At 37.5% G+C, this 27,348-nt stretch overlaps 1 protein-coding gene across 2 annotated transcripts in view; it reads right to left on the bottom strand.

The window, feature by feature from the left end:
* The window catches only part of Spata6 (spermatogenesis associated 6), a 114,868-nt gene extending 95,596 nt beyond the window's left edge, over positions 1 to 19,272 (bottom strand). Inside the window, exons 1-2 of one of the 2 annotated variants that reach the window (XM_005398629.2) lie at positions 18,961 to 19,272; positions 100 to 237 (exon numbers count right to left, since the gene is read on the bottom strand). In XM_005398629.2, the coding sequence (XP_005398686.1) occupies positions 100 to 237; positions 18,961 to 19,011 (189 nt within the window). In that variant the 5' untranslated portion in view covers positions 19,012 to 19,272. The remainder of the gene's footprint in view (positions 1 to 99; positions 238 to 18,960) is intronic. The other variant, XM_005398630.2, reaches the window with a different exon arrangement.
* Positions 19,273 to 27,348: the final 8,076 nt, after the last annotated feature.

Raw genomic sequence — 27,348 nt, 5'->3', positions numbered from 1 at the left:
TTTTGGTTTTTCTCCGGTACCAGGAACCGAACTCACGACCTTGCGCTTGCCAGGCAGGCGCTTTGCCGCTGAGCTAAATCCCCAGCCCCCTGAACACACCTTTTCAAACACCATTCTGGCATTGAAGACCAGTGGAAAAGTGGCTGGGACACATTGTGTCTTTTTGTATTGGCCAAACACACAGATGCTAAGATAGATGTCCTCCTTGTCTTTCAGCACCACTCCTGGACAAGTTACCTGAAAGAAAATAAATAAATAGATATAACTGCTTTATAAGTTCCCTAAATTATCTTACTAAAGTGACTCATTATATGTTACATAAAACAGTAGTCTGATAACCTAATGAAAATACTCAAAAGCAAAATGATATTCTAGTGTTTACAGAGTCAAATGAACTGCCTTTATAGTTTTCATTCCTCTGAGAAATCTGTAACTTTCCATTTGGTTATTTGTGCCATATTTGAAGCTCCATACACTGGCTCTTGGGACAGACACAAATAGTTTTAAACAGTCAGCCTAAGGCTCCCATTTTATAGTTAATAATGAAATAAAGTTATTCATGTCATTTAATCTCAAAGGATTCATACTCAACAAAAATAAAACAGTATACTAGAGGACCAAAAATGCTGATGAAAAGCACAAATCTGATCACAATTACCTTAAATAGTAATCCATACATACCCTTCCTCATCAAAAGCAATATGTTAACATTTCAAGGATAGTGAATTTGGAAGTTTCCAGCCCAATAAAGTAACTTTAAATATTAAATTGTATTCAATCACCATTATTATTTTTTTGAGACAAGGTCTTGTTTTGTAGTTCAAGCTGGCCCTAAACTCACTATGTAGCCACTATGTAGCAGGATGGCCTCAAACCCACCACAATCTTCCATCTCAGCTTCCTGAGTGTTGGAATTATAGGCATGCACCAGTATGCCTGGCTTATCATTATAACTGACAGAAAATACATTCAGAAAATATGGCGTTTCTAAATAATACATAGTACAATCTCTCCATATTCAATTGCTAGCAATCAACTATATCCTTAGCAGGATATTACAAGTTCCCTAAGATTTGAGTCCAATATAACAATATTACCAACAATTCAAACCCTAGTAGTACAGCCAATGAGTATTTTTATTGTTCTTTGAACACACATATTACTTTCTCATGAGTATAACTGGACCCCCAAGTTGCAGGAGCAAAACAAAATGGCAACGCTAAACCACAAAAGGCAAGGTGGGTGTAATCACCGTAACAGACAACACAGGCAAAGCAATGATCAGAATGGTTGGCTTACGGAGTTGGCTAATTAGGTATGGTGTTCCCAGAAGTCAAATAGATAGGAAGCCTACTAAATTTTAAAAAATAAACAAAAGTCTACCTGAAATCATAGTAACAGAGAACAACAGCCCCTCAACCAGTTCTCAATCTTGAGCCATTGTAGACTCAGAACCCCTTGAATGAAGGGGAGGCTGGGTTCCCTTGAGGGAGGACACCGGTACACTACCAAAAATTTATTCTATCAGTCTTTCTCCTATCATTCCCCAAAGGCACTTCCAGCCTTTTACTAGGGTAACCATACACTACAGTAACCATATACTAGCCTTCCAGCCTTTTACTAGGGTAACCATACACTACACTTAAGTAGATCCTAGAACAAGAGAAGACTCTGCCACAGGTCCAGACTGCTATTCAGGCTGCCCCGCCCCTTGGGCCATATGATCCAACAGATCCAATGGTACCTGAGGCATCAGCAACAGAAATGATCAGAAATATAGGGGACTACTGGACATTGGTTCTGAACTAATGCTGACTCCAAGAGACCTACAACATCATTACGGTCCTCCAGTAAGAGTAGGGGGTCTATGGAGGTCATGTGACCAATGAAGTGTTAGCCAAGGTCCAACTCATATTGGACCCCTAGGTTCCCAAATCTATCCTGTGGCCATTGCCGGTTATGGTTTAGATCAAGAACGTCCCTCCAACAGTTTCATGTGCTCAAAGATGGGGCTTTCGTTAGATGCTTTGGGAGTACTATAGCTGACTTGGTGTTGGGAGGTGAGATGGGCTGGAGATGGCTGTACTGGAGATATGACCGAGAAGGGTGTATTATATTCTTGTCACAGATTTTTCCCTTCTCTCTTTTTTTTTTTTTTTTTTTGGTTTTTCTCCGGTACCGAGAACTGAACTCACGACCTTGCACTTGCCAGGCAGGCGCTTTTGCCGCTGAGCTAAATCCCCAGCCCTCCCTTCTCTCTTGACTTCATGGCCACTATGACATGAGCAGCTTTCCTGTGACATATCTTTCCACCATGTTCTTTCTGCCTTGAAGTCAACAGATTATGAACTGAAAACAGCTAAAATAAACCTCTCATCCTTTAAGCTGTGGGTATAGGGCATTGTGTCTCAGCGATGAAGAAAGTAACTAAGACATTTCCTCAGTTCCAGAAAACACCATTGGGATAGATTTACTTAGTACCTGGCACTATCCCCAAGTGGTTCCCTAAATATCACAGTGAGGGCTATTATGGTGGTAAAGGCCAAATGGAGCCCATAGGAATTGCCTCTATCTGACAAAACAGTAAATCAAAAGTATCCCTGGAGAGATTGCAGAGCTTAGCGCCATCATCAAAGACATGAAAGATACAGTTTCTACCACATCTCCATTTAACTCTCCTATTTGGCCTGTGTAGAAGATACATGGATCTTGGAGAATGAAGGGAGATTAAAATAATCAAGTGGTGACTCCAATTGTTGCAGCTACAACAGATGTGGTTTCCTTGCTTGAGCAGATTAACACATCTCCTGACAGCTGCAATATAGTTAATGATTTGGCAAATGCCTTTTTCTCCATACCTCACCAGAAGCAATCTGCTTTTAGCTGCCAAGGTCAGCAATGCACCTTCACTATCTTCTCTCAGGGGTATGTGCTACCTCCTTTCTCTTCCATGAAGTATCACTTGGGTCTGTTACATTTATGACCTTATGCAGATCAGGCCAAGCAAGCATGAGGTTATTAACCACCCTGGCCTTATTGGCAATGAATGTATGTGTCAGAATAGGGAAATAAATACAACTAAAATTCAAGGGCCTTCTACATCAGTAAAATTTCCAGCAATCCACCAGTATGGGACATGCAGATATCCCTTCTAAGGTAAAAGGTGAGTTGTTGCATCTGGCCCCTCCTATAACCGAAAAAATTGACATAAAACCCAGTGGGCCTATTTGGATTCTGGTGGCAACACATTCCTCCCCTTGGTGTGTTACTCTGGCCCATTTACCAAGTGACTTGGAAAGCTAGTTTTGAGTAGATCCCAGAACAAGAGAAGACTCTGCCACAAGTCCACACTGCTATTCAGGCTGCTTGCCCCTTGGGCCATATGATCCAACAGATCCAATGGTACCTGAGGCATCAGCAGCAGAAAAGGAGGCTATTTGGAGTTTCTGGCACGCTCCCACACATGAATCACAGCAGAAGCCCTTAAAATTTTAGAGCAAGGCCCACCACCATCTCCTTTCAACTATTCTCCCTTTGACAATAGCTCCTGGCCTCCTACTGAGTTTTAGTGGAAAGTGAACACCTGACCCTGGGATACCATGAATCCTGAACTGCCCATCATAAACTGGGTACCATCTGACTTACCAAGTCACAGATGCAACAGTCTGTCATCAAATGGAAGTGGTATATATGTGATCAGGCCCAACATGGTGCTGAAGACACAAGTTATATCAAGAACTAGGCCAAATGCCCATGCACTTACTCTTACTATACTGCCTTCCATCCTCGCACACACCTATGGCCTCAAGGCAAGTACTCTAGAATTGGAAGAGCAAAAGTAGATGAGGGCCTGATCCACAGATGGTTCTACGTATTATGCAGCATGAAAGAAAAGTGAACAGCTGCAGCACTGTCTTCTTTCTGGAACATTCCTTAAAGGCAGTGGTGACGGGAAATGTTCACAGTGGACAGAACTCTGACAGTGCAGCTGTTTGTACATTTTGCTTGCAAGAAAGAAATGACCAGATATGTGAGTATACACTAATTCATAAGCTGTAGCCAAGGTCTAGCTGGATGATCAGGGACTTGGAAGGAACATAATTGGAAAATTGGTGATAAAGACATTTAGGGAAGAGGTATGCGGATAGATCTCTTCACATGGGTGAAGGATATAAAGATATTTTTGCTTACCAAAAATGTAACCTCATAAGAAAAGAACTTTAGTAATCAAGTGAATAAGAGGTTAGTTCTGTGGGCAGCAGTCAACCTTTCCTCAGCCATACTGGCATTGCCCAATGTGCTCATAAACAAAGTGGTCATGGTAGCAGGGATGTAGTCATGGAGGTTATATATAAGCTCATCAATATAGACTTCCCCTCCCCAAGACTGACCTGGATACAGCCACTGCTGAATACCCAATCTGCCAGCAGCTGAGATCAGGAGTCCCTGATATGGTAGCATTCCTCAGAGTGATAACCCTGTCACCTGGTAGTAGGTTGATTATGTTGGGTCACTTCCATCATGGATAAGGCATGGAATCTTTACTGGAACAGACACTCCAGGTATAAATTTCCCTTTCCTATACATAATGCTTCTGCCAAAACTATCATCTATGGATTTACAGAATGCCTCTTTCACTATCATGGTGTTCCACACATTGCTTCTGACCAAAGAATACACTTCATGGCCAAAGAAATGTGAGAAGGGGCTCATAGTCATGGACTTCACCTGCCTCACCATGTTCCCCATCATCCAAAAGCAGGAGGATTTGATAGAATGGTGGAGTGGCCTTTTAAAGATGCAGTTACAGTACCAGCAACGTGGTAATACTTTGCAGGACTGGGACAGAGTTCTCCAGAAGACTCTTCTCTCATACTCAGCATTCACAGATCCAGGAATCAAGGAATCAGCCATGAGAAAGACACCATTCACCATAACCTCTAGTGACACACTAGTAAAACTTTTGCTTCCTGTTCTCGTGAACTTCTGCTCTTCTTCTCAGCATAGAAGTCTTAGCTCCACAGGGGCAAGGCTTCTACCAGGATGCATAGCAATTCCATTGAACTAGAAGCTAAGACTTCCCTCTAGCACTTCTGGGCTCCTCATGCCTGAGTTAACAAACTAAAAAGAGACTTAAAGTGTTGGTGAGGGGACTGATCCAGACCACCAAAGGGAAATTGAACTACTACTCCACAATGGTGGTAAGGAGGTATATGTTTGGGTGTAGGAGATCTCTTAGAACATCTAAGAGATGTTCAAATATTACCATTCTAGGGAGAGATTTAGTACTTTTCTGTTTGTGTACAAAACAGTTGTGTCATGTTAAGTTTAATTATGAACTTGCTGTTGCACTTGGAGATAAAATTGTCAAGATGACAAGGGATGGATCGTGACTATTATTCATGATAGATCAACCTGACTGGATTAAGAAATGCCTATCAGATTAATAAAGCACAATTCTGGGTATGTCTGTGGTGATGACTGTCATGTATGCCAGCAAACTGAGAAGGGGGAAGACCAACCCACTTCTGGGTGGCACCAACCAATACGCTTTACAGCCTGGATAGAAAAAACGGGGAGAAGAAGTCTGTACGTCTGCAAAGAGTTCCAGTTGGGTTGAGTGGATGCATATTTGGCTGTCATCACCATTGGCATCTATAACATTTTCTTTAGCCTTCTAATGCAGATTCATATCAGTGACCCTCCAATGAGGTTCCAGCCTTCGATCTTGGATTGATGCTTCATCCTTGACCCCTCTTGTTCTGTGGCTTCCATCTTCTTGGGCTGAGCAGCTGCTGGACCCTCTGGTTCTCCAGAGTACAGACTGCCACTATGGACTCTGCCATTGTGATCTTGTACCCCTGCCTAATAATCCCCTCATTATACATACACATCCTATGGATTTTATTCCTCTGGAGAACCCTAAGCAGTGCAATGGATAAGCAAAATGAAAACTGTATGTATATACACACAATGAAATAAAGCATTGAGATATGTCACAACAGGGGTAAATTTTTAAAACATTATGCAAACTGAAAGACATAAAAGGCTATATATTATATGACATGTTTATAGAAATGTTCAGATTGTCCAACATTTAGACATAAAAATGTGATTATTAGTATCCAAGGGCTGGCATGTGGGAAAAAATGAGAATGATGGTTAACGGGTATAGGATTTTCTTATAAAGTGATGTGGAATTAAATAGTGCAACAGTTGTACAACTTTGAGAATATACTGAAATTGTATATGTTTTAAAGGGTTATACTTTATGCCATGTGAATTATATTTCAATTTAAAAAGATAAGAATATGAGCAAATGTAAAATGATAAAAAACATACTGTGCAATCATACTCCTAAGAAAGATGGGCTATCTATCTTCATATAATACAAAGTAGACTTCAGAAAGAGAAAGACTGTCAATAATAACATAGAACATTTCTAATTGATAAAAAATTTGACAAAGACGTAACAATATTAAATGTGTAAGTGCCTAATTTTCCAGTCTCAGAGTAAATGAAGCAAAAAAACTGTGTAACTAAATTTAAGTACTTCCCTCTCAGTAACTGATTTTAAAGAGCCAAATTATCATCAAAGATGTAAACAACATTTAGTAATTTTACCTGATATTTACAATCACTCAACAGAAGGACACACATACTATTTCCAAATGTATATGAAAACACTAAGATAGGATGATACTGTGGGTCATGAAACAAGTCTCAATAAACATGAAAGGAATAAAATCATGCAAATTATACTATCTAACCACAATGGAATTAAACTAAAAATCAGTAATAGGAAAGGATCTGGAAAAATTTACCAGCTATTTGGAAATTAAACAACACAGTTCTAAATCATTCATGGGTCAAAAAAAAGTGGTAAGACAAACTAGAAAATAGTTCCAACTACATGAAAATTAAGGACATATCAGTAGGATGGGATATGATTAAGTCACTTCTAAAAGGTACACACACGGGGCTGGGATTTAGCTCAGCGGCACAGCGCCCTGCCTGGCAAACCAGGAGTTCTATTCCTGGTACCGGAAAAAAAACCAAAAACCAAAAAATAAATAAATAAATGAATAAATAAAAGGTACACACACTATGATCAAAAAATATGGTGAACTTGTTTAAAAAAATTACAGTATAGGCCACATTGTTATAATCTTCCTCAAAATACTCCCCTGGTTTCAAACACATACATCGCATCATTCCTGACACCTTCTGAACCAGTTTTCAAAGTCCTTTTTAGTACCTGTCTTTAGTTGCACTGTTGTGGCCTTGATGACCTGAATCAATTCAAAATATTTACCTTCCATGGTCATTTTGTCTTTGGGGAACAGCCAGAGGTCATACGGTGCCAGTTCCCATGATTAAAGTGGATAGGGTACACATCAGATTTTTTTCACAAGCTTGCCTTTCCATTGGGCGGAACTTGGCAGCAGCATTCATTATTCCAGATCTACTTCAGAAAGTGGCAAGAACATTGGGATGTAAATGAAGCAAGGGGGAATATTTTTCAGGGGATTAATGGCAAAGTGTCCTTTACTGTAATTTTTATTTAAATACATACCATATTGTTTGGTTAGCCCTTATATTATAGCATTTGATCTTTGAAATTCCCTTCAATTATTTTTCTGCAGGAAGACAACTGGCAAATGTAAGCCCTATTCATGATAAAAGCTCTCAGAAAACTAAGATCTGAAGGAAATGTCCTTAACTTAAAATTAAAGAATACTTTTAAGAAAGCCTAAAGTACCAAACATACTTAAGGTTGAATGATTGAATGCCTCGCCCTTAACATCAGCAAAAAGTTAAGGATATCCACTCTCAATACTTCTGTGTCACAATGCACTCTGAGTTCTACTTAGTGTAAAATGACAAGAGAAAGATGTATTGAAATTAAGAAAAAAGCATATGGATTGAAAAGGCAAAAGTACAACAGTATGTTCAGACAACATAATTGTACCCTACTACAAATATGTTACTTATAATGAAGGTTACTGAAGTCACAGGACATCAGATAAATAAACAAAATCAATTTTATTTCTACATAATGGCAACAACACTTAAATTTTTAAAATTCTATTTATAATAGCATCAAAACATGAACTACTAATATATAAAGCACATGTTTACTGAAAACTATAAACATCAATAAAAATAAAGATCTAAATAAGAGAAACATGTATCAGGTTAATGGACTAAAAGATTCAATATTGTTAAGACACCAATCTTCCCAAAATTGAACTATAATCTCAAAGTCGTCAAGGCACCAAAGAAAGTAACAAAACTGACATTAGCTAAATTCACTTCAAATAAAAATACAGTAACTTGCACAATCTGAAAACAATTTTAGAAGCAATATTTATAATCCTTTATCTAGTAAGAGTAAGAAAAAAAATCACAAAGATGACAAAATATGAAATCATAAGAAATAAAAATGAAAAAAGAATTGCTAAAGAGTTTACGAGACTAAAGGAGAATCTTGAAAAATCTCAATAAAGAAAAACAAAAATTTAGATGAATATGTAAATGAGAATTTAATAATGAAGAAGTCTCCATGATTGAAATAAAAAACAAAAATATTACATACATGCACATATGCACGTGTATGCACACACACACACACACAAGAATTTAAGAAACACAGAAAATACATAAAATTTCCAACATATATCTAATGGCACTGTCAGGAGAAAAGATAAGAGAACAGCAGAAACAATATTCAACGATATTATAACCAAGGATTTTCCAGAGCTAAAGAAACCCATGAATTCTCAGAGGGAAAATATACACCCAGTCCAAAAAGTGAAAAAACAAATAAATTTACAACTGTATACATCATAGTGTAGTGAAATACATCAAAGATAAAGTAAAAATACATAATCATAGCAAAGATTCTAATGTTTTCCTTAAAAATGGTAGATCATGTAGACAAAAATTTAAGATGGGATGTAAAGTATTTCAGAGTAAACAAGCTTGATGTGATAAGACAGAACAAATGAGATTATATATTATTTTCAAGTAAATTACATTTCATAACAGTTGGATAAATACAAAGACACAAAGGAAATAAAAATAATCAGGATAATTCATAACTGTTCATAACTGTGATGGTTAATTTTACAAATCAATTTACAATTAAAGGATACTCCCCTGATAAAATATTGGTGGGTGTGTCTGTGAGGGTGTTCCCCTAAGAGGTTACTATATGGCTCACTAGACTGAGTGAAGATCTGCCTTTACCAATGCAGACAAGCATTATCTAATCTGTTAGCATCAGGATAGAACAAAAAGGCAGAAGGGCTACCTTGCTGTTTTTAAGCTATGTCATTCAATGTACACCCTTGCACAACTTCAAGTTCTCTGGTTTTCAGAATCTCAGATTTAAACAATTGGCTCTGCTGGCTGTCAGACCATTGGACTCAGACTAAATTACACCACCAACTTTTCTGGTCCTCCAGCTTACAGCTTGCTGTGAGACTACCCAGCCTCCATAATCAAGTGTGCCAATTTTTATAATAAATTCCCCTATGTATCTATCTTTCTATTGGTTCTGTTACTCTGGATCCAATTACTCCAATGCAGTTAATTAAATTAATCAAAATGCCGTAATAAAAGATAGTAGATATACACATGTGTCTATATAAATGGAAGGTAAAGTGGGAAGACATTTACACATAAGTAAACTCTATGCATTTGTATATTAAAATAAACTCTTAAAAATAACTCATAAGCTATAGTAGAACTCCCAAGAAAAAGTATGAACTATATGGTAGCAAAAAATTTTAAATCAATATTATCAAAACTTCTGAGTTGATAATTAAACAGAACTTGGAAGTAACCCAGTAACTTCATGCAGATATTACAGTGAAAAATATTGAGAAATGCAGTGGGTTGATAAATATAAAACAGAATAGCAACTTGCGAAAAGGAAGAGCAAGCAGGATTTTTTAGGAAGAGAAGTACAAGAGGCTTCATCTTCATCTGTAATATTTTATTTCTTAAGCTGATAGGCAGGTATATGAGCATCCATTATGCTACTCATAATTTTTGTTGTTTACATATCTGACATATTTTAAAATAAACATTTTGAGAATAAGTAAATAAAACTAACAGTATATGACTCAAAAAACTAAAATCATATATATGAGCACAAACAAAAACATATAAATAAAAAACTGACCAGTCAAATTCAGCAAAAGAGGGTTATAATTATACATCCTGACTAAAAAGAATTAGCACAGGAATGAAAAGAGTTCAACATCAAAAAATGTGTCAATTTTTTACAGACTATGAGAGCACTATCATACGATAATTTCATTAGATTGAAAAAACATTTAAAATAACTCAAGATATTTTTTAAATTAGAAATAAAAGGGTACTATATTAACTCAATAAGTGACAGCTCTATAACCAATATTAATATTAGAATAAAGTACACATAAAATTGTAAGAGTTTAAAATAAATGGGCCATTATCAGCAATTTCATAAGATTCACTGTAATTTTACTAAGGGAACTTCAGAAGCATACCTGGAAATCAGAAAAAAAAAAATGTTTATTATTATCTCTATTATTTAACATTTTATAGAAGATCTACCCAACAACATAAGTAAGGATGGGGAGGGCAAAAAAATTACACAGGAGAAGCCAAATCAGTCTTATCTGAAGAAAATAAGGTTTTCCACATAAAAATCCAAGTTAACTATTAGAACTGATAAGACATGTCAGCAATGCAACTGTATACAAAATTAAAATACAAAATGTGCAACAGTAATGCAAACAAAAGTCTTCATGAGAGCAAAATTTGTAATATCCTTAAACTGGAAACAATGAAAATGTCCATCAATAATAGAAGGGATAAATAAAAGATGGTAGATTTATGAAAGGCAGTTAAAATTATTCTTGCCTCACAAACTCATGTGAATGAATTTTTACAAAGTTAGACATAACAGAGTTTACAATGAAAAGATAAACACATACAGATACATACATACATACATACATACAATGAGCTAGATTTCAAAAGTTCACATTATATTGTGATTGAAGGAAGAAGAGAAAGGAAGCAGGTAGCATAGCTGAAAGACAGAAAGCCCAACGGGGCCTGGTGCTGATAATGTTCTAATTACTGGTTATTATACAGTTAAGATTTGTACACTGCTTGAATACATGTTACAGCCCCAGAAAACATTAAAAAATCAATAGTATCTGATTTTCCAATTAAAATAAAGGCTTAAAAATATATAAATATTCTTTACCAGCAATAGAAGTTTAACAATAAAAAACATTACTAAAGAGACCAAAAAATGAAAATATAAGCTTCATTGGAAGTTATCATTACATACATAAGCAATTGAGATTTAATATCCAAAATATATGTAAGAAAAAAATTTCCTATATTCTTCAAGAACAGAAGGCTATGAAGTGGCTACTCACAGAAAATGACCTTTGGAAGTTACAGGGCCAATCCAAACCAAATCGAGAGCCAGGAGAAACTAGAAAAGGATTGGAAGGATTCTTCCCAACAGCCTTCCCTGTGTGGCTCTATCTCTTTCTCTCTACCTCCCAGCTACCTTGAGGTGAGGAACTTCCTCCGTCTTGCCCTTCTGTAGTGATGTTTCTGCCTCACAGGCCTAAAAGCAATGGCGCTGTCCAATCAAGGACTGAAACCCTTGAGGCTGTGAGCCAAAATACATCTTTTTCTTTTGAAAAATTGACTTTCTCAGGTATTTTGTCACCATGACAGTCAATTAACATAGTTTCCCTTCTAAAAGATTCAAAACCTTTTACAACAAACATTTTGCAACTTACCTACACACCTAACTAAAAAATAGATTAACATCCTAACCAAAAGAAAAACAGAAATTTATAATAAAATATATTTCTACACATAAGTGCTCAGGCAGGACTAAGCTGGAAAATATATTTGCATCTATACAGAATCTATGTAAAATTTAGAATTTCAAATGTGGGATGACAGGTATCACATACGGGCAACTCACATATCACAAGCATTGCTGCCAACTGAGCCAGAATTTCCAAAAAGGTAAACTCTTAGCAGAGTTTCAAATAAAACAAAATACACTCTTTCTTCAATTTACGTGGCAATTTCTGAAAATTTTATTGTATTTCAAAACCTTTCCAAAAAAGACTTGTGTTTACACATAAAACAGGGCTAGATCATAATTAAATATCATTATTGGTCTCTAATAACTACAAACAAGTTTTTATCTACATATAATAGTCCCCCTCATTTGTGGTTTCACTTTCTGTATTTTCAGTTAAGCACAGTCAATCAGCCCAAAAATACTAAATGAAAAATTCCGGAAATAAACAATTCATAAGCTTTAAATTACATTCCACACCGTCATGTCTCCAGCTGGAAACAGAACTCATCCCTCTGCCCAGAGAATCCAGGCTGTGTACACTACCCACACCAGTCACTTAGTAGCCAACTTGGTTAACAGATTGACTGTGAAAGGTATAGCAGTGCTTATGTTCAAGTAACTGCCACTTTACTTAACAATGTTCCAAAGTTCAAGAGTAAGGATGCTGGTAATTCAAATTTGTCAAAGAGAAGCCAAAGTATTTCCTTTAAGTGAAAAGATGAAAGTTCTTGACTTGCGAGAAAAACATAGTATATGCTGAGGTCACTAAAATGTATGGTAAGAATGAATCTTCCATCCATGAAACTGAAAAAGAAATTAATGCTTAATTAATATTGAAAAGGCACTCAATTGTAGGGTTGATAAGAGCTGTATTTTCAGTATCTACTGGAGGTGTACTGATAAGAGGGTACTACTGTATTCAATGGCAAATCAAGTCAGAAGGGATCTTAAACAATTAATTTCAATGGGACCATTACCAATCACCATGACAATGGTGGCCCAATAAATGTAAATGCTCCATAAAAACTGTACCCATCCCGCAGAACAGCTAAAGCATGGATACTAGAAGATATGTACAAATGTATTCATTGGAAAATTGTAAAATAAAAAGATAGAAACTACTGGTATTTAAAAGTTCACATGGGAACAAATATTAAATAACTGCCAAATAAATACACAGCATTATATAGTAATTAAGGAAATGATTCTGCAAGAATCAACACGGACAAATCTCAAACACAAGCAGAAAAAGCCTGTAGAAAGGTACACATAGTACAGTACTAATTTTGCAAAAAATTTTAAATGAACAAAATAATAGGATAAGTGACATATAAACATACACACATATGCAGTAAACTTATAAAAACTCTAATGGAAACATATACTCCAGCTTCAGGATATCGGTTACCTTAACTTAAGAAAGGGATAGGGGAAAATAAGGTCAGTGAAAAGGACAAAGGATGCCTTACCTATATTTGTAACATTTTATTTCTTAAAAACAACTCTCTAGAGCAAATGTGAAATACATCATTGTTAAATGGCGGGGGGGGGGCATATGGATTCAGTAATTTTCTGTAAGGATGAAGTATTTTATAATGAAATTTTTTGGATAAATTTATCACCAAGGGTAGCATGACTAAGACTGAGATACTATTCCACAGTAACTGAATAAGAATCACAAAGATATCCTGTAACCCCAGCACTCAGGAGGCTGAGGCAGGAGGATCACTGCAAATTCCAGGTCAGCCTGGGCTACAAAGTGAGTTCAAGGCCAGCCTGAACTGCAGATCAAGACCTTGTCTCAAAAAGAAAAGAATCACATAGATAATCAAGAGTTCAGATGAATAGTGACTGAAAAACAACCAGCTCTGTTTTCCCCAATGTTATCATTAATACGAGTTAGGTAAATGAAGTTAAGTGACTATAGAGGAGAAAAACTGGTAATTATATACAATTAACCACAAACTTACACTATTATGGGAAAAACAAGTGGCCAGTTTCATTGTATAGGCATAGGCCTTACTCTAGTTTCTTTGTTTTTTCCCAAATAATCCCATTAAAATTTAAATACAGTGCTAAATAAAAAGAAAGTAGAGAGATGAAGCAGCAAAAATACTTTCTATCAAAGATATTTCAAATTAAAAGTAAAAAAAAAAATAAAAGTATAAGTGTTGGAAACTAATTCTTTGATGCACTTTCAAAAAAATTCCCCAAAGAGTCACTGAAAAAAGCCACCCTTTCCTCCCAACATTACATTTTCTCTGTAGTTCTGTTGAATAACATAAAGTGTTGCGTGACACATCCACACCATTCATGCTTACTATGATTCTGCTCTCATATAGTTACGGTACTACATACATGACAGTAGCACTAGTATTACAAGATTGCAGCAAAAAGTAAACATGTAAAAGACAGAGTAAAATAGGATGCCACTTTCAACAGAGAGTAGAGTCCAAACATTTAGTTTCCAATTTATGAAAGTTGGGAAAAAATTAAATTTTACCACAACAGTAAAAAAACCGTGCAATAACATGATTTATGATATATAAATCACACCAAACACAATGTATGATATTCTATATCTAAACCTGGTCTCTTCAAAAAGTAACGTCTACCTATAAAAAGATTATTACAAGAATGAATGTGCATGGTGGTTTTATGTATAACAATCATACTGCTGCAGAAACAACTCAACCATCAAGCAAACAACAAATGGCATCAAACTAAAAGGCTTCTGCACAACAAATAAAGAAATCAAGAGAGTAAGGAGACACCCTATAGAATGGAAAAAAAATTTCAAAACATGTATCTGATAAGGGGTTAATATTCAAAATATATAAAAATAAAAAGAACTCAATAGCAAGAAAACAACCAAACAAAAAATTAATGTTAAAATAGATAAAGGACCTGAATAGACATTTCTCAAAAGAAGACTTACAAATGGCCAATAAACATATGGAAAAGTTATTCCCATCTCTAATTGTCAGGTAAATCCAAATCAAAACTATAATAAAGTATCACCTCAAGTACGTTAGAATGGCTATTATCAAAAAGACAAAAGATGGTAGTGGTACCTTGGTTGACAAACTTAATTTGTTCTGCAGTTTTGGAAAAGATGACTACCTTTGTGTTTGTGTGAGAAAGATGGCTGCAGTTGTGTTTATCTCCTGATGCAGAGTTTGCAAATGAAAACAAAATTTTGCCAAATGCTTCTGTTGCGCACCAAATTGCAAACAAAAGCATTCGTGAATGCAGGCAACACTGTATTGGTTAGTGAAGGTGAAGAGGAAAAACCCTTGTACTAGATCCACTATGATCTTATAATCCTACTTCTGGGGATATAGCCAAATGAAAGAAAGTAAGTATGCGGAAAATATATGTTCCCATGTTCACCACAGCGTTATTCCCAACAGCCAACCTGTATCCATCAATGAATGATTTTTTAAATCTAATATACTGCACATTTGGGGACTAGTATACTACTCAACCTTAAAAAATATTAAAATTTGTAATTTGCAACAACGTACATGATCTCGGAGGACATTATGTTACGGTACATAAGCCAGACACAAAAAGGCAAATTCTTCATGATCTCATAAGTAGAATCCAAAAAAGTCAAACTCAAACTAGCATAGATTAGGACAGTGTTTGCCAGGGGCTGAAGAGTAGGGTGGGGAATGTGGAGATGGTGGTTAAAGGGTACCACACTTCAGTAAGGATGAATACAATCTAGAGGTGTAATATACTGCACAGTGATTACAGTTCACAATAGTATGCTAGAAAATCCCTGAGACAGACCTTAAATGCTTTCACCACCAAAGAAAAATGTGACATAATGTATATGTGAATTATCTTGATTTAATCATTACACATTGTACAAACATTACTTGGTATATTGTGAATATATTTATCTGTCAGTAAAATTTTAAAAGGCAATAATGGCTAAGTATGTTGTGGTATGTACATGTAAGATACTACAACTCCACAATTTAAAGGAAGGAATAAACCATCAAAACACACAACAGCATGTTTGAATCTCAAAAACATGCTGAGCAAAAGAATCCTGGTACAAATTATTATAGATAATATGAAGTGCAAGTACTGGTAAACTAATCTCTAGCCATAGAAACCAGAAAAGTATTCCCTTCTGCACAGGATTTGAAAGGGGCACAAGGAAATTTTGTGGAGTGATGGACACATTCTAAATTCTGATCTTGGTTAAGATGACATGAATGTACGAATTTATAAAAATCCAATGGGGGAGCAATAATGAAACTGAAAAAAAGAATTCCTTTATATTAAAATGGTCTACAAAGAACTAAAAAAATGATCAAATGCAACATGTAAACCTTGATTAGATCTTGTTTGAAAAATTATCATTCACTCATTCTGTTACAACTGGGAAAATGTGAATTACACTAGATATTAAGCAATGATTACTATTTTAGGTGTGATAATGGTATTTGGTTATGGAGACTAACCTTGTTTTAGAAGGTGCATACCGAAGTACTCAGGAATAGAGTCAATAATTTAGTTTCAGATGTTCAGTAAAAACATTTTATGTATCAGCAAACATACAGATATAGATAAATCAAATTAATGTACATAGGTCATAGTGCACAAATATTCCCTAACCGATTCTTCCAGCTACTGTTTGAAAATTTTCATTTAAGAAGTCAGGAAGAAGGTTTCTCCAGGATATATTAAATAAAGAAAAAAAGCAAAGTACATAACAGTTTATAAAACATGAGTCCTATAGTGCAAAAAAAGAAAAAAGTAAAAAATTGGTGTGTGTGCAAAAGCAGTCTGTGTATGTATCTGATTATATTATGACCCATGAAAATGGTCACCTGGAATAGATGAGTTTAGTGAGAAATAGGTTTGAAGAGATGTAGCTTGGAAGTGAAACTTTTAAGCATTTCATTGTATACAGTTTTGATCTTTATGCCACGCAAATGTAAAAAAATAAATTAAATAAAAGGAAAATGAAAAAAATACTAAAATTATCTCTGGTCATAATTCCTCTGTTCAGCTAAAGCCAAATTAATTAAGACAGTCAACTTGCACAGTTGCTAATGGTCTTTTTTATTCCTCGTGAGTATGAGACATTTCAAAAGGGTTTCAGAAAACTTAGCATCTTGTTGCAGACCTGACCCCGAAATGGTTGTGCAATCTTCAATAAGTAATTTGGCTATAGTACACCTCCATTTTCTCACTTGTAAGAAGAAGCACCAAATACAATGACTTCTAGGATTTCTTAGAACGATAAAATTCTGTGACTCAAATGTCTACCAAAAAACCTAATTATTTCCACCTGCAGAATTTTCTTCAGCTTTGATGAATAACAAAGCTCCCTTACAGTTATTTACTTTTTGCAGTACAACTAATACTGAGGCTAAGATAATACAGAGGAATGAAATATGTTTCTGATTCTCAGCAGTAATCAGTTACAGCAGAATACTTCCTTTTAGGCAGTTTGTACAGCCAACACAAGGGAAGCAGCCGGCACTGTCAGCCTGTAAGGCACTGCACTTACTAGGCCACTAACCCCATTGGTTACAAAGGGAGGAAGAAGAGGCCAATAACCAAGTACTGAACTTGGAGTTTTACTAACTGCCTGTGAACAAGCCTGTAGAGCTTCATGCATTCTTTTGCTAAAATAATCGTCCTTTGCAAAAAAGTTGCTAAAAATGTAGTTTGGGATGCAAAGATATAAAGTTAGGGCTATCGAGTTTCTGGCTAAAATTTCTGTAGACTTGAACAGAAACCAAGAGTCGCACAAGCCTGTTTCCCCATCCTCACCTCATACAGTGCCCAGCCCTGTTTAATGAAGCTTCCCTTCTTTAAGACCTAAAACAGTTTTGGGACTTCCTGTAGGTTTGGGTTTGGTGTTGCAGCAGCTCCACTGAAAGTGAGGAAGGCTAGCTAGGAGGGAGAGGAATGCTATAATTCTGGGGTAAGTAGAAAGCAAAGCTTTGACTGCAAGGTGCACAGGAAGGAAAAGCAGAGGGCTCCTGGGGGCAGCACGCGGGCAACACGCAGAAGGGTGATCAGTACTTAAGCACCCTCTTGAGAAGGCTGAGACCAGAGGAGTTACAGAGGAAGGAGATGAAAGCAAGAGTTCTGGTTCCAAACTATTACCGTTCTGTCTGTACCTGCAGGGATAAATTGGGGTGCAAAGAGGCTCTGGAGGGGATTTCTAGAGCTTTTGTCTGAAGAGGAAACTAAAAGGATTCTCTAAAGAATGCCGGGGAATCAATCCAAGGCCCCTTGGAAGGACCTTTTGCAATCAATCAACCAGATGGTTTTCTCAGAGCCTGAAGAGGTCTCGGCTGGGGCTGGATTTCCACAGGAGCTGGGCCAAGGTCCTCTTACACAAGTTTGTAGAGTGGATGGCTTTGGGAGTTTGGAGAATGAGGAATTTCCTTCTAAATGCTCAGGGGGCCCTTCTGAGAATGACAAGAAGGTTCACTCTCTTAGCCCGGAGAATTGGGGACCAGAGGTGGCTGAAGTGATTTCTGAGGAGTTAGACGCGTTTCTCCTAGGAGGCCCTGGGAGGAAACGAAAAGGTACTTCGAGCCAGGACACAACATTTCAGTTGCTGGGGGTGAAGACTGAATTACTGTAAACCCTTCACTAACGGGAATCTTGGAATCTGGTCAGAAAATGTGTGCCTGGAGCCGCGGGGAGGAAATCCACACATTCACGACCGAGAGTGGGACTGGTGTAACTCACCAAGAGACCAGGGGACAGGAAGAGGAACTTAAAGAGACACCACCGCCTCCAACTCACAGGAAAGTTGGAAGTTACTTGAAAATAACTTGAAAGCATCAAAACTAGAAGTTGGGATGCAGCTAGGAGAGCTGAGTGGGTCCGGCCTCAGCGCCGTAGGAGCGGGAAGGCGCTCCCGACTTTAAGGTGGGGAAGAAAAGCTGCCCCGGAGGCAGAACTCCTCAAGACGAGCCGGAGGGTGAAGGAAGTTTTAAAGAATCCCGGGCTCCCGGAGGTGACCGGAGGAAGGCGTTCCTGGGACTCTTTTCCCGGGCCGGACCGATACTCACAGAGCGGATCTCCAGCGCCAGGGCGCATTGCAGCGCCTTCACCTTCGGCATCCGCGCGAGGTGGGGCGGCGGGGAGGGACCCCGGCCACCGGCCCGAAAGAGGCGGGGAAACGCGGGGCGGGGCGGGGACGGGGAGGTGGCGAGGTGACGGTGGTGGCAGCTGTGGCCCCCAGGCCGGGGCCCGCGGTCCAGCCTGGGTCCCCGGAGAAGCAGCTGAACGCGGGGCGCTGACTCGTTGTCATGACAGCCTGTAGGGGCGGGGCCGGAAGAGAGGCATGGCGGGAAGCGCCCGAACTGTGCGCGAGGGCTGCAGGCAGGGGGCGGGGCTCAGCGTTCGCGGGCGGGGCTTCAAAAGGGGCGGGGCGCTGGGCGATCCTCTTATGACGTCACTCTGTGAGCCCAAAGCAGGAGGAAAGAGAACGGCTCTTCAGTGCGGGTGCTGTACGCAGGGCGGGGAGCTGGACTCGAGCTGAGTTCCAGTGGCAATGCTAACTTGAGCCAGTGTCGTCCCTCTGTGGCCTCAGTTTTTCCAGCTGTATAGTATGAATAATAATTATTATTATCGAATTTCACGGTACAGTTTATAAAACCAGCATGAAGAAACTAAGGATTAGAGATTTATCTAACGCAGGAGACAGGAATCTGAGAACTCTGGAGTAAAACCCCAGTTGCCTGCATGGGAAGAGGAGTTTGAATCATCATGATCTTAGTTCCGTGATCTCTGTGTTAGTGTGGTCCCCCTTCCCTCAGGGTTCCTATGTAATTCACCCAGTGCAGATTGCTTAAGTTGGACAGTCAATGAGGGGCCAACCATAAATCCAGTTGGGAAGGGTCTAGCCATCAAAGATAAAAAACCACCAGAGAGATTACCCAATCCAATCTTGTTAAAATCATTTCTATTGCAAAATACGTACACAGAAGTGTGTGAAGTGCCCCCATCTTAATAAAGAACAATGCCTGTGCAACCAGCATCCAGTTACAAAATGGAACATTTGTAGTGCCTTGAAATCGGCCCATCTCATTGTGTTGCCTTGTTTGCTCTGAAAGCAGCAACTCCATTGACTTTTTTTAAAAAAACAAGGCTCCCTTTGCAATTAATAAATTAATTCAGTGGAGGTTGTTTGTTCTTTGTGGTACTGGAGATTGAATCCAGAGCCTCCACACTGAGTCTTCTTTTTCATTTTTTATTCTGAGACGGGGTCTCACTAAGTTGTTAAGTTGTTGTTATAGTTGATACATTGTGTTAACTTGGGGAGTCTAGAGGTTCGGCTAAGTGACTCAGCAGGGAGCCAGGGTGCTTACTTGTATTCATCCTGAGCCTGTGCAAGAGAAAGGCATACAAAGGGTGTGGGTGTAAAGGACCACCTCCACCCCCTTAGGGAGGGTAGTCTACATAAAGAAAGGAAATCAAAAAAGGACTGGCTGCTGGTTCTTCAGGGAAGTCCAGTCTTCATTTTCAGCTTGGTCATCTCCTGCCTTCTATGCAGACTGTTTGGCTTCCGCCTGGGATTCTTCAGCCTTCTGCTATAGGCTCTCCCACCTTCGTCGTAGATTCTTCAGCATTCCCTCACAGGCTCATCAGCCTCCTGATAAGGACTTGCATGGACACTGCAGTGAGCTCTAGGCCTGGGGCTGCGCTCTTCAATCTCCAGCGTGCAAACACCCCCTGCATGCTTCCTCATCCAACTCTGTGGCTAACCATTGTAAGACAAACTTATAATTTCTTATACATTTATATATCTTGTGTTATATCTGTTTCTCTAGTAAACGCTAACTGATAGAGTTGTCCAACCTGAGCTCAAACTTCCTACCCTCCTGCCTCAGCCTGTCAGAACACTGATTGTAGGCATAGGCCACCGCACCAAGATAATTGATTCAGTTGTGGACATTGTAGATATCTTTTTCTGGTTTCATCTGTTTATAAATTTTATCCAGGGTATACTTAATTAATAGAAATAACCTAACTTCAGTGTAAATCAAACCATTTATGTCTCATATTTATGTTTGTGCTTCTGGCATTTTAAGTCTCCCTAAGTCTAGGTGAAAAATATATTTCCTGTATTTTTTCTATAAACATCATAGTTTTGCCTTTCAGCTGCTGATATTGAATCCACCAAGATGTACTCTTTGTATATGATGTTAAATAACCCCAAATCCAGTTTTTTTTCCTCCCCTTTTCCTACTCACTTTCTCATCACAATACCTATTACCCACAGCTTAAAGGACGAGAGGTTTATTTTGGCTTATGCCTTCAGAAGTTTCAGTTCAGGGTTGGAAGGCTCTAAAGCAGAGTCAACGTGGTGGGAGGGCCTGCTGCACAAGAAGGCTGCTTCCATCATGGTGGCTAGGAAGCAGAGGGAAGGGAGGAATCAGGGGAGGAGATACACCCTTCCAAGTTGTGCCCCCAGTAACCCACCTCTAACCAGGCCTCTCTGCCTAACATAACACAGCTGCATCCACTGATGAGCGTGGCACCCACATAATCCCAAAGCCCCATGAAAAAGCCCTATGTCTGAGAGCATGAGAGTTCTGAGGGACAATGCAGGTCCAATCCACAAATATCCTCTAGAAGAAAAGCTGGAATTCTCACCACTACATTAAACAGTTTATGCTTCTCCTCGTTGATTTGAAGTCTCACCTTTATTGTATATTCAGTAGTCAACATTTTATCTTTGAGCTTTCTATTCTGTTTCTGTGCTCTATTTGTGAAGTCTTGCAACAGTGTCACACTGCTTTATTAGTATGGCTTCATAATGTCTTGTTTGGCAAGTTTCCTTGTTTATTATATAGTTTTAGCTATTTGTGATCCTTTATTGCTTTTTTAAAATTTTAGAATAATTTTATCAATTCCTCAAATTATCCAAACTATCCAGTTCAAAGTATCATCCAATCCAAGAGCAAGGAATATGTTTCTATTTATCAGATCATATTTTATATCTTTCATTAGAGTTTTTAAATTTTCTCCACAGAGATTTATTTAATTACTAGTTATTTGTTGTGGCTTGTATCTAGATGTCCCCCCCAAACCTCATGCAGAAATAGATGGGACTTTTCAGAGATGGCTGGATCTAGATTGTGCAATGCTGAGATTAAAGATGTGGTGCTGGGGTTAATTCATGGTGCAATGCTAGGATTAAGGGTGCCCCATCCAAAGGGTAGGTAGCATGGATATTGTCTTAGTTACTCTTCTCTCATTGTTGAAACAAAATACCTGATGCAAAGAATTAAGGAAAGAAAAGTTTATTTAGATTACAGTTCACGCAAGTTTCAGTCTATAATCAGCTGGCTCCAAGGCAGAGTGGCACATGGCAGAAGGCAAGGGTTCAAGGTGGCAGAAAACAGCAAAAGCAGCAAGAGCAAAAAAGGAGGAGCAGCAGAGAGTAAGCCTCTTTCCCTATCTTATACTTTATGCAAACTACCCACCCTAGGGCAGGTGTAGCACTCACACCCATAATCCCAATATTGGACCATGAATCAACCATAAACTCTAGAAGCCTGCCCCATGACTGCATGAGGCTTTGGGGAGACATCCAGGAACAAACCATAACAGATATGATATAAGGGACGCAAAGAGGGCTGCTGTCATTGCTTTCTGCTTTACTTCTTCACTACTTTGCTGCCTTTTGCCCACCATGAAATGTTTCTCCTCTGTGATGCCCCTCTGCCATGCCATCCTGCCCTGGAGCCAGGCAACTATGAAATGAAACCTCTACAAACTGTGAGCCAAATAAATCTTTCTTCCTTTATGTTTGGGCATTGGGTATTTTGTCTCAACAACAAGAAAAGTAACTAAGATAATGTTTAACTATAGTTCTTTTCCTTTATGTTATCAACATTAATTCCTTAATTTTTCCATATACTTACTAATTTGTTACTGCAATTGTACAGATATTTTATTTTTATAAGTTGATCTCGTAAATCTCTTAAACTCTTCATGTTTAGTTCAGTTTGTCCATTGTTCCATTATTACTATTGATATCCTCATAAAAATGATAACCACTGTACTGTTTTCTTATAACAAATCATCACAAATTCAATGGCTGAACATAAAAAAAACCTTAATTATCTTACTGTTCTGTAGGTCAGAAGTCTGACACAGTTCTAACTGGGCTGAAACCAGAGTCAGTTTCTTTCTGAAAGCTCTAAGGGAATCAATTTCCTTGTCTTTTTCACCTTGTGGAACCTCCAAGCATTCTTTAGATCACAATCTCAAAAATTACAAGTCAAGTCTATCACTGCATCATGCTGACTTCATTCCTACCTCCATCCTTTCCATTTAAGGACTCTGTGGATTACAGTGAGCAATCTAGATTAACAGCATACTGTTCCTATCTAAAGATCATCTGATTAGCAACAGTAATTCCATCTAGAACCTTTATTCTCCCTTTGCCATGTAAGTTATCATATAGTTACATGTAGGATGGGGATATCCTTGGGGGATTACTAAAAATTCATGAGTTAGTAATGCTATTCAAAGAGCAGAAAAAGCATTGATCAGCTTTGGATGAATTTAGGAACCAAGTCATTATAGTTCTTCATAAATAAAAAGAATTGAGCATTTTTTTCTGTGCATCCTTTTTCCAATGTTCTGTGACATTTTAATTTATTATTATTAAATATTTGTGTTACATAATAAATGCACCTATCATGAGGAATTGGTATATATGTATGTAAGTATATATATAAATATATGTATATATTTATATTATTTTTTATTTCTCCTTCCTCTTCCTCCTTGCTTCCCTGATCCTTAGCCCTTTCTATCTCCACAATCTGTCTCCCTGTTTCCTATCATCTCTCCTAAACTTTCCTATCCTATCATCTAAACTTTTTTTATGTTTTGGATTTCTCATATAAGAGACACCATGCGACATACAATCTTCTGCATCTAATTTGCTTTACTTAGCATTGTGAACTTAAAGTACATCCACTGTCCTATAAATGACTCAACTTTTCCCCTCTTCATGGTTGTCTGGACTATATCCCAGGGTAAGCAAAGAGATTTTGAGGAAAAATTTCTTTACGGAACCTTCCCATCCATAAACAAATAAGAATAAAGAATTACAATATTCATGGCTGCTAAAACTGTTATAGAGAAGCTGATGGGGAATGTTATACTTAGATCAGTCTAACAGTGTTCAAATATACTGATTGTAATATCACAGAGAGAGACAAGTGGAATTTCCCTTCTGAAGTGATGTTACTAGGAGTATATGATACTACCTTTTATGCAAAAAGTAAAAAACCTAGAATCTGACTAACCACTCAGCGAAATGCTGGATGATCTTAGGAATCACCTTGTGAGGTTTCTTATCTCAAAGATCACAGACTTGTGCTGCCTGTTGTCTATGTCTGAAAATAGTTGCCTCTTACATTTCTATTTTAATGCAAAAGGGCTAATCTGATACTAGTTATCCAATCATGAGTGGATGTGAAAGTGCTAACCCTGCTGTTTTAATATTAAATATTTTTAGCCTTAATACATATTAATGTATAGTTTGTTTGTGAAGATTAAAAGAGTAGCATGCCACATAGATGGTGCTTGAAGTTAATGTTGAATTAAATCTTTTTTGACAATAGTTTATGCTATCAAAAGCACTAAAAGCTCATAGTATTGAATATAACCACTTTTTAAAACTAAGTATCCAGTTTGGGAAATTCTAAATTAGAGAAATCAAAAAATGTTTCATTGAAGTGAATGTTGGGGTAAGGAAAGTATCAAATTATAAAAATCATTGAGAACTTTCTTCCTGACTGAAGTGTGAATTAAGTGCCTCTTCTCTGCATTCCCTTATTATCCCTATTGGGATCCCTTCAAGTATCTAAGCGAGAAAGATTTTGCTGTTAAATTCTTTTAAATATTCTGATTATTTCCCTTTGTAGACATGAGGAAAGATACTTTGAGATCACGTACTTGGTCTTTTCTCAGGATTGTAGGCTGCTAGTGGGCAATAATCATATCTTAGATTTTTAAAAATTAAATAGACAGTTTAGCAGGAAAAGGTGCCCAATTATGTGTTGGATTGCATTGAAGACCCCTCTTTCCAGGAATTTTGTACCTGTGGACCTCTTTCCTCTGGCAGAACTCAGCCCTTCCAATGAGACCAACTTGAGGCTAATATTACTTTTATCACTGGCCAGTGTTATAACCTGGGTTGTGATGTTTTAACTCTCTAAACCTTATCTCCATTTTTCCTGTGTATATAAACCATCCATAATTAGTGAAAAACTGTACTTAGCACATGATAGTGGCTTGATACAGACTCCATGGTAGCACATTTGTGTTCTTGCCTTTATATTCTCAGGTCAGGATTGTCTAAGATGGTTGTCTTTGGAGATCCTACCTGGTTTGAGTTGTTTGGCTCTCACCTATTTTTTTTTTAATTATTTGAGTTGGTCAGAGGCAGTATGCATAGACAAAACAAAACCACTGCTACTTCAGTCTAAATCCCCACCTATATATCATCCTTATTCTGTGTTAAGACTGGATTGAAGGTGTTCATTCTGCCATAGCATTTACACACTGACCTCACACAAAAATTCAGCTGATAGTTTCTGGGCTAAGGCATACAATATTGGTTGAAAATTTGCCTGTCCAGCAGTATTGTGAGTGGCACCACTATAATTAATGGTACCCAGGAAGATTTAGTGCAGGTAGCAAATAAAACACTGTTATAGGACTGTCTATGCATTCCTCTCATTTTATCCCCTATGAAGTTTTATGGGAAGTAAGTCCGATGAAAAATGTAAGCTCTTATCTTTCCCAGAAATCCTACCTCATTTGATGAATACTTTGAGGGAATGAACTACAATGTTTTTTCTTTTATGCAGTCTATTTTGCATTTATGAAATGAGTACAGTAACTCAGACTGTCTGCCCATGTGATCAGAAGTTCAAATGCATTTTTAAAAGTCTATATTATCTTTCATTCATGTTCAAATCTCCATAAGAGAATGCATTGCCAGCAAAGCCAGTACCTTTGTTAGTAATAAGACTATTAACAGTAATACCCATAGTAACGATTCCATGGCATTTATATTTCAGGTATTATTCATGTACATACGTCATATGTACATGAATGTGTACATACATATACCATACATATTGGTATACAGATACATTGGTATATACATACAAATATCATACATATTCATGTACATATATCATACATTATACATGTACATATATCATACATATATCAGGTACATACTGCATACCTCACACAACTCAAAAAGTATTTGTTTGCTTTTTAACAAATAAGGAAACAAAGTTAGGGTAAATTAACTTGCCAGAAGATAAAGATAGTACCTGGCATAACAGGAATTTAAAATGAAATATGTCCTACTTCAAAGACACTTCTTTTTGCTGTAAAATGATCCATCTCAACATTATGCATTATTTTAATATTATCAGTAACAAATCAATTCATTTAAGATTCAATACCATCAAGTAGTCATGATGACAAAAGTAACTGTTTAAACTGACGAGATGTTCTATATGTTTTGATCTTGCTTTTGACTAGAAATCTGTTTTTGAAAGCATGTTGCTGTTATTCAAGTTGATGACTCCTCTATATCTCAAAGCAGAAATACCTTTAAATCTAGTGTTAACTAGATTTCTTGATCAAAAAATATGGTATGGAATATTTAAAAGAAAGAAGACTTCAAATTTCTGCTACAGTTTATAATGAAAAGATAAATCAGGAATAACATTATAGTAAAAATGTTCTTGTATAGAACAATATAAATTGCACTCCTTGGAATATGTGTTTAGACTTAAACGTATTGTACAACTGTGTGTAGTAACACATACCCAGAAGAATTTTTTTTTGTAGTGGGAATTAAACTCAGGTCCTTGCACTTGCCAGGGCCCAACCTGCCCGGAAGAATTTTTGTTTCATTGATCTTGCATTCTTAAGTATAATCAATAATAATTGCACTGTCATTCATGTAGCTCTGCTTAAGAAACTGATAAGCCAATGGGGAATCATTTCTAAATTCTTATATAATATTCTTAGGGAAAATAGACTTATACTAAGCCAGCTTACTTTTGGAAAACAAAAGGTGGGAGTACAAAGTTAAAAGCCCTTGTCTGAGAATGTCTGCTGGCCTTTGGCATTACTTCCAACCTGGTAGAGGGGGTCCTGAGTCTCAATCCAATTTTATCCACACAAGGAAGGTAAGAACTCAGTGAAATTGTGCAGTGATCCCCAAGAGGCTATTAGCATGGCATCTACTGTAAGTCACATCCATCCTGGAGGAGAGTTTCAAACATTGTAATAGGGAGACCCTTCCCTAAGATGGGGTGATTGTATTTCCTTGAAAGTTGTGGAAAATAAAAGCTCTATTCACAAAAATCACCAGGCTGCACAGCTGTGAAGGACACAGA

The sequence above is a fragment of the Chinchilla lanigera genome, unplaced genomic scaffold (assembly GCF_000276665.1).
Source record: "Chinchilla lanigera isolate Chin_1 unplaced genomic scaffold, ChiLan1.0 scaffold00063, whole genome shotgun sequence".
NCBI classification, from domain to species: Eukaryota; Metazoa; Chordata; class Mammalia; order Rodentia; family Chinchillidae; genus Chinchilla; species Chinchilla lanigera.
This window is presented reverse-complemented; position numbering and strand designations above follow the sequence as displayed.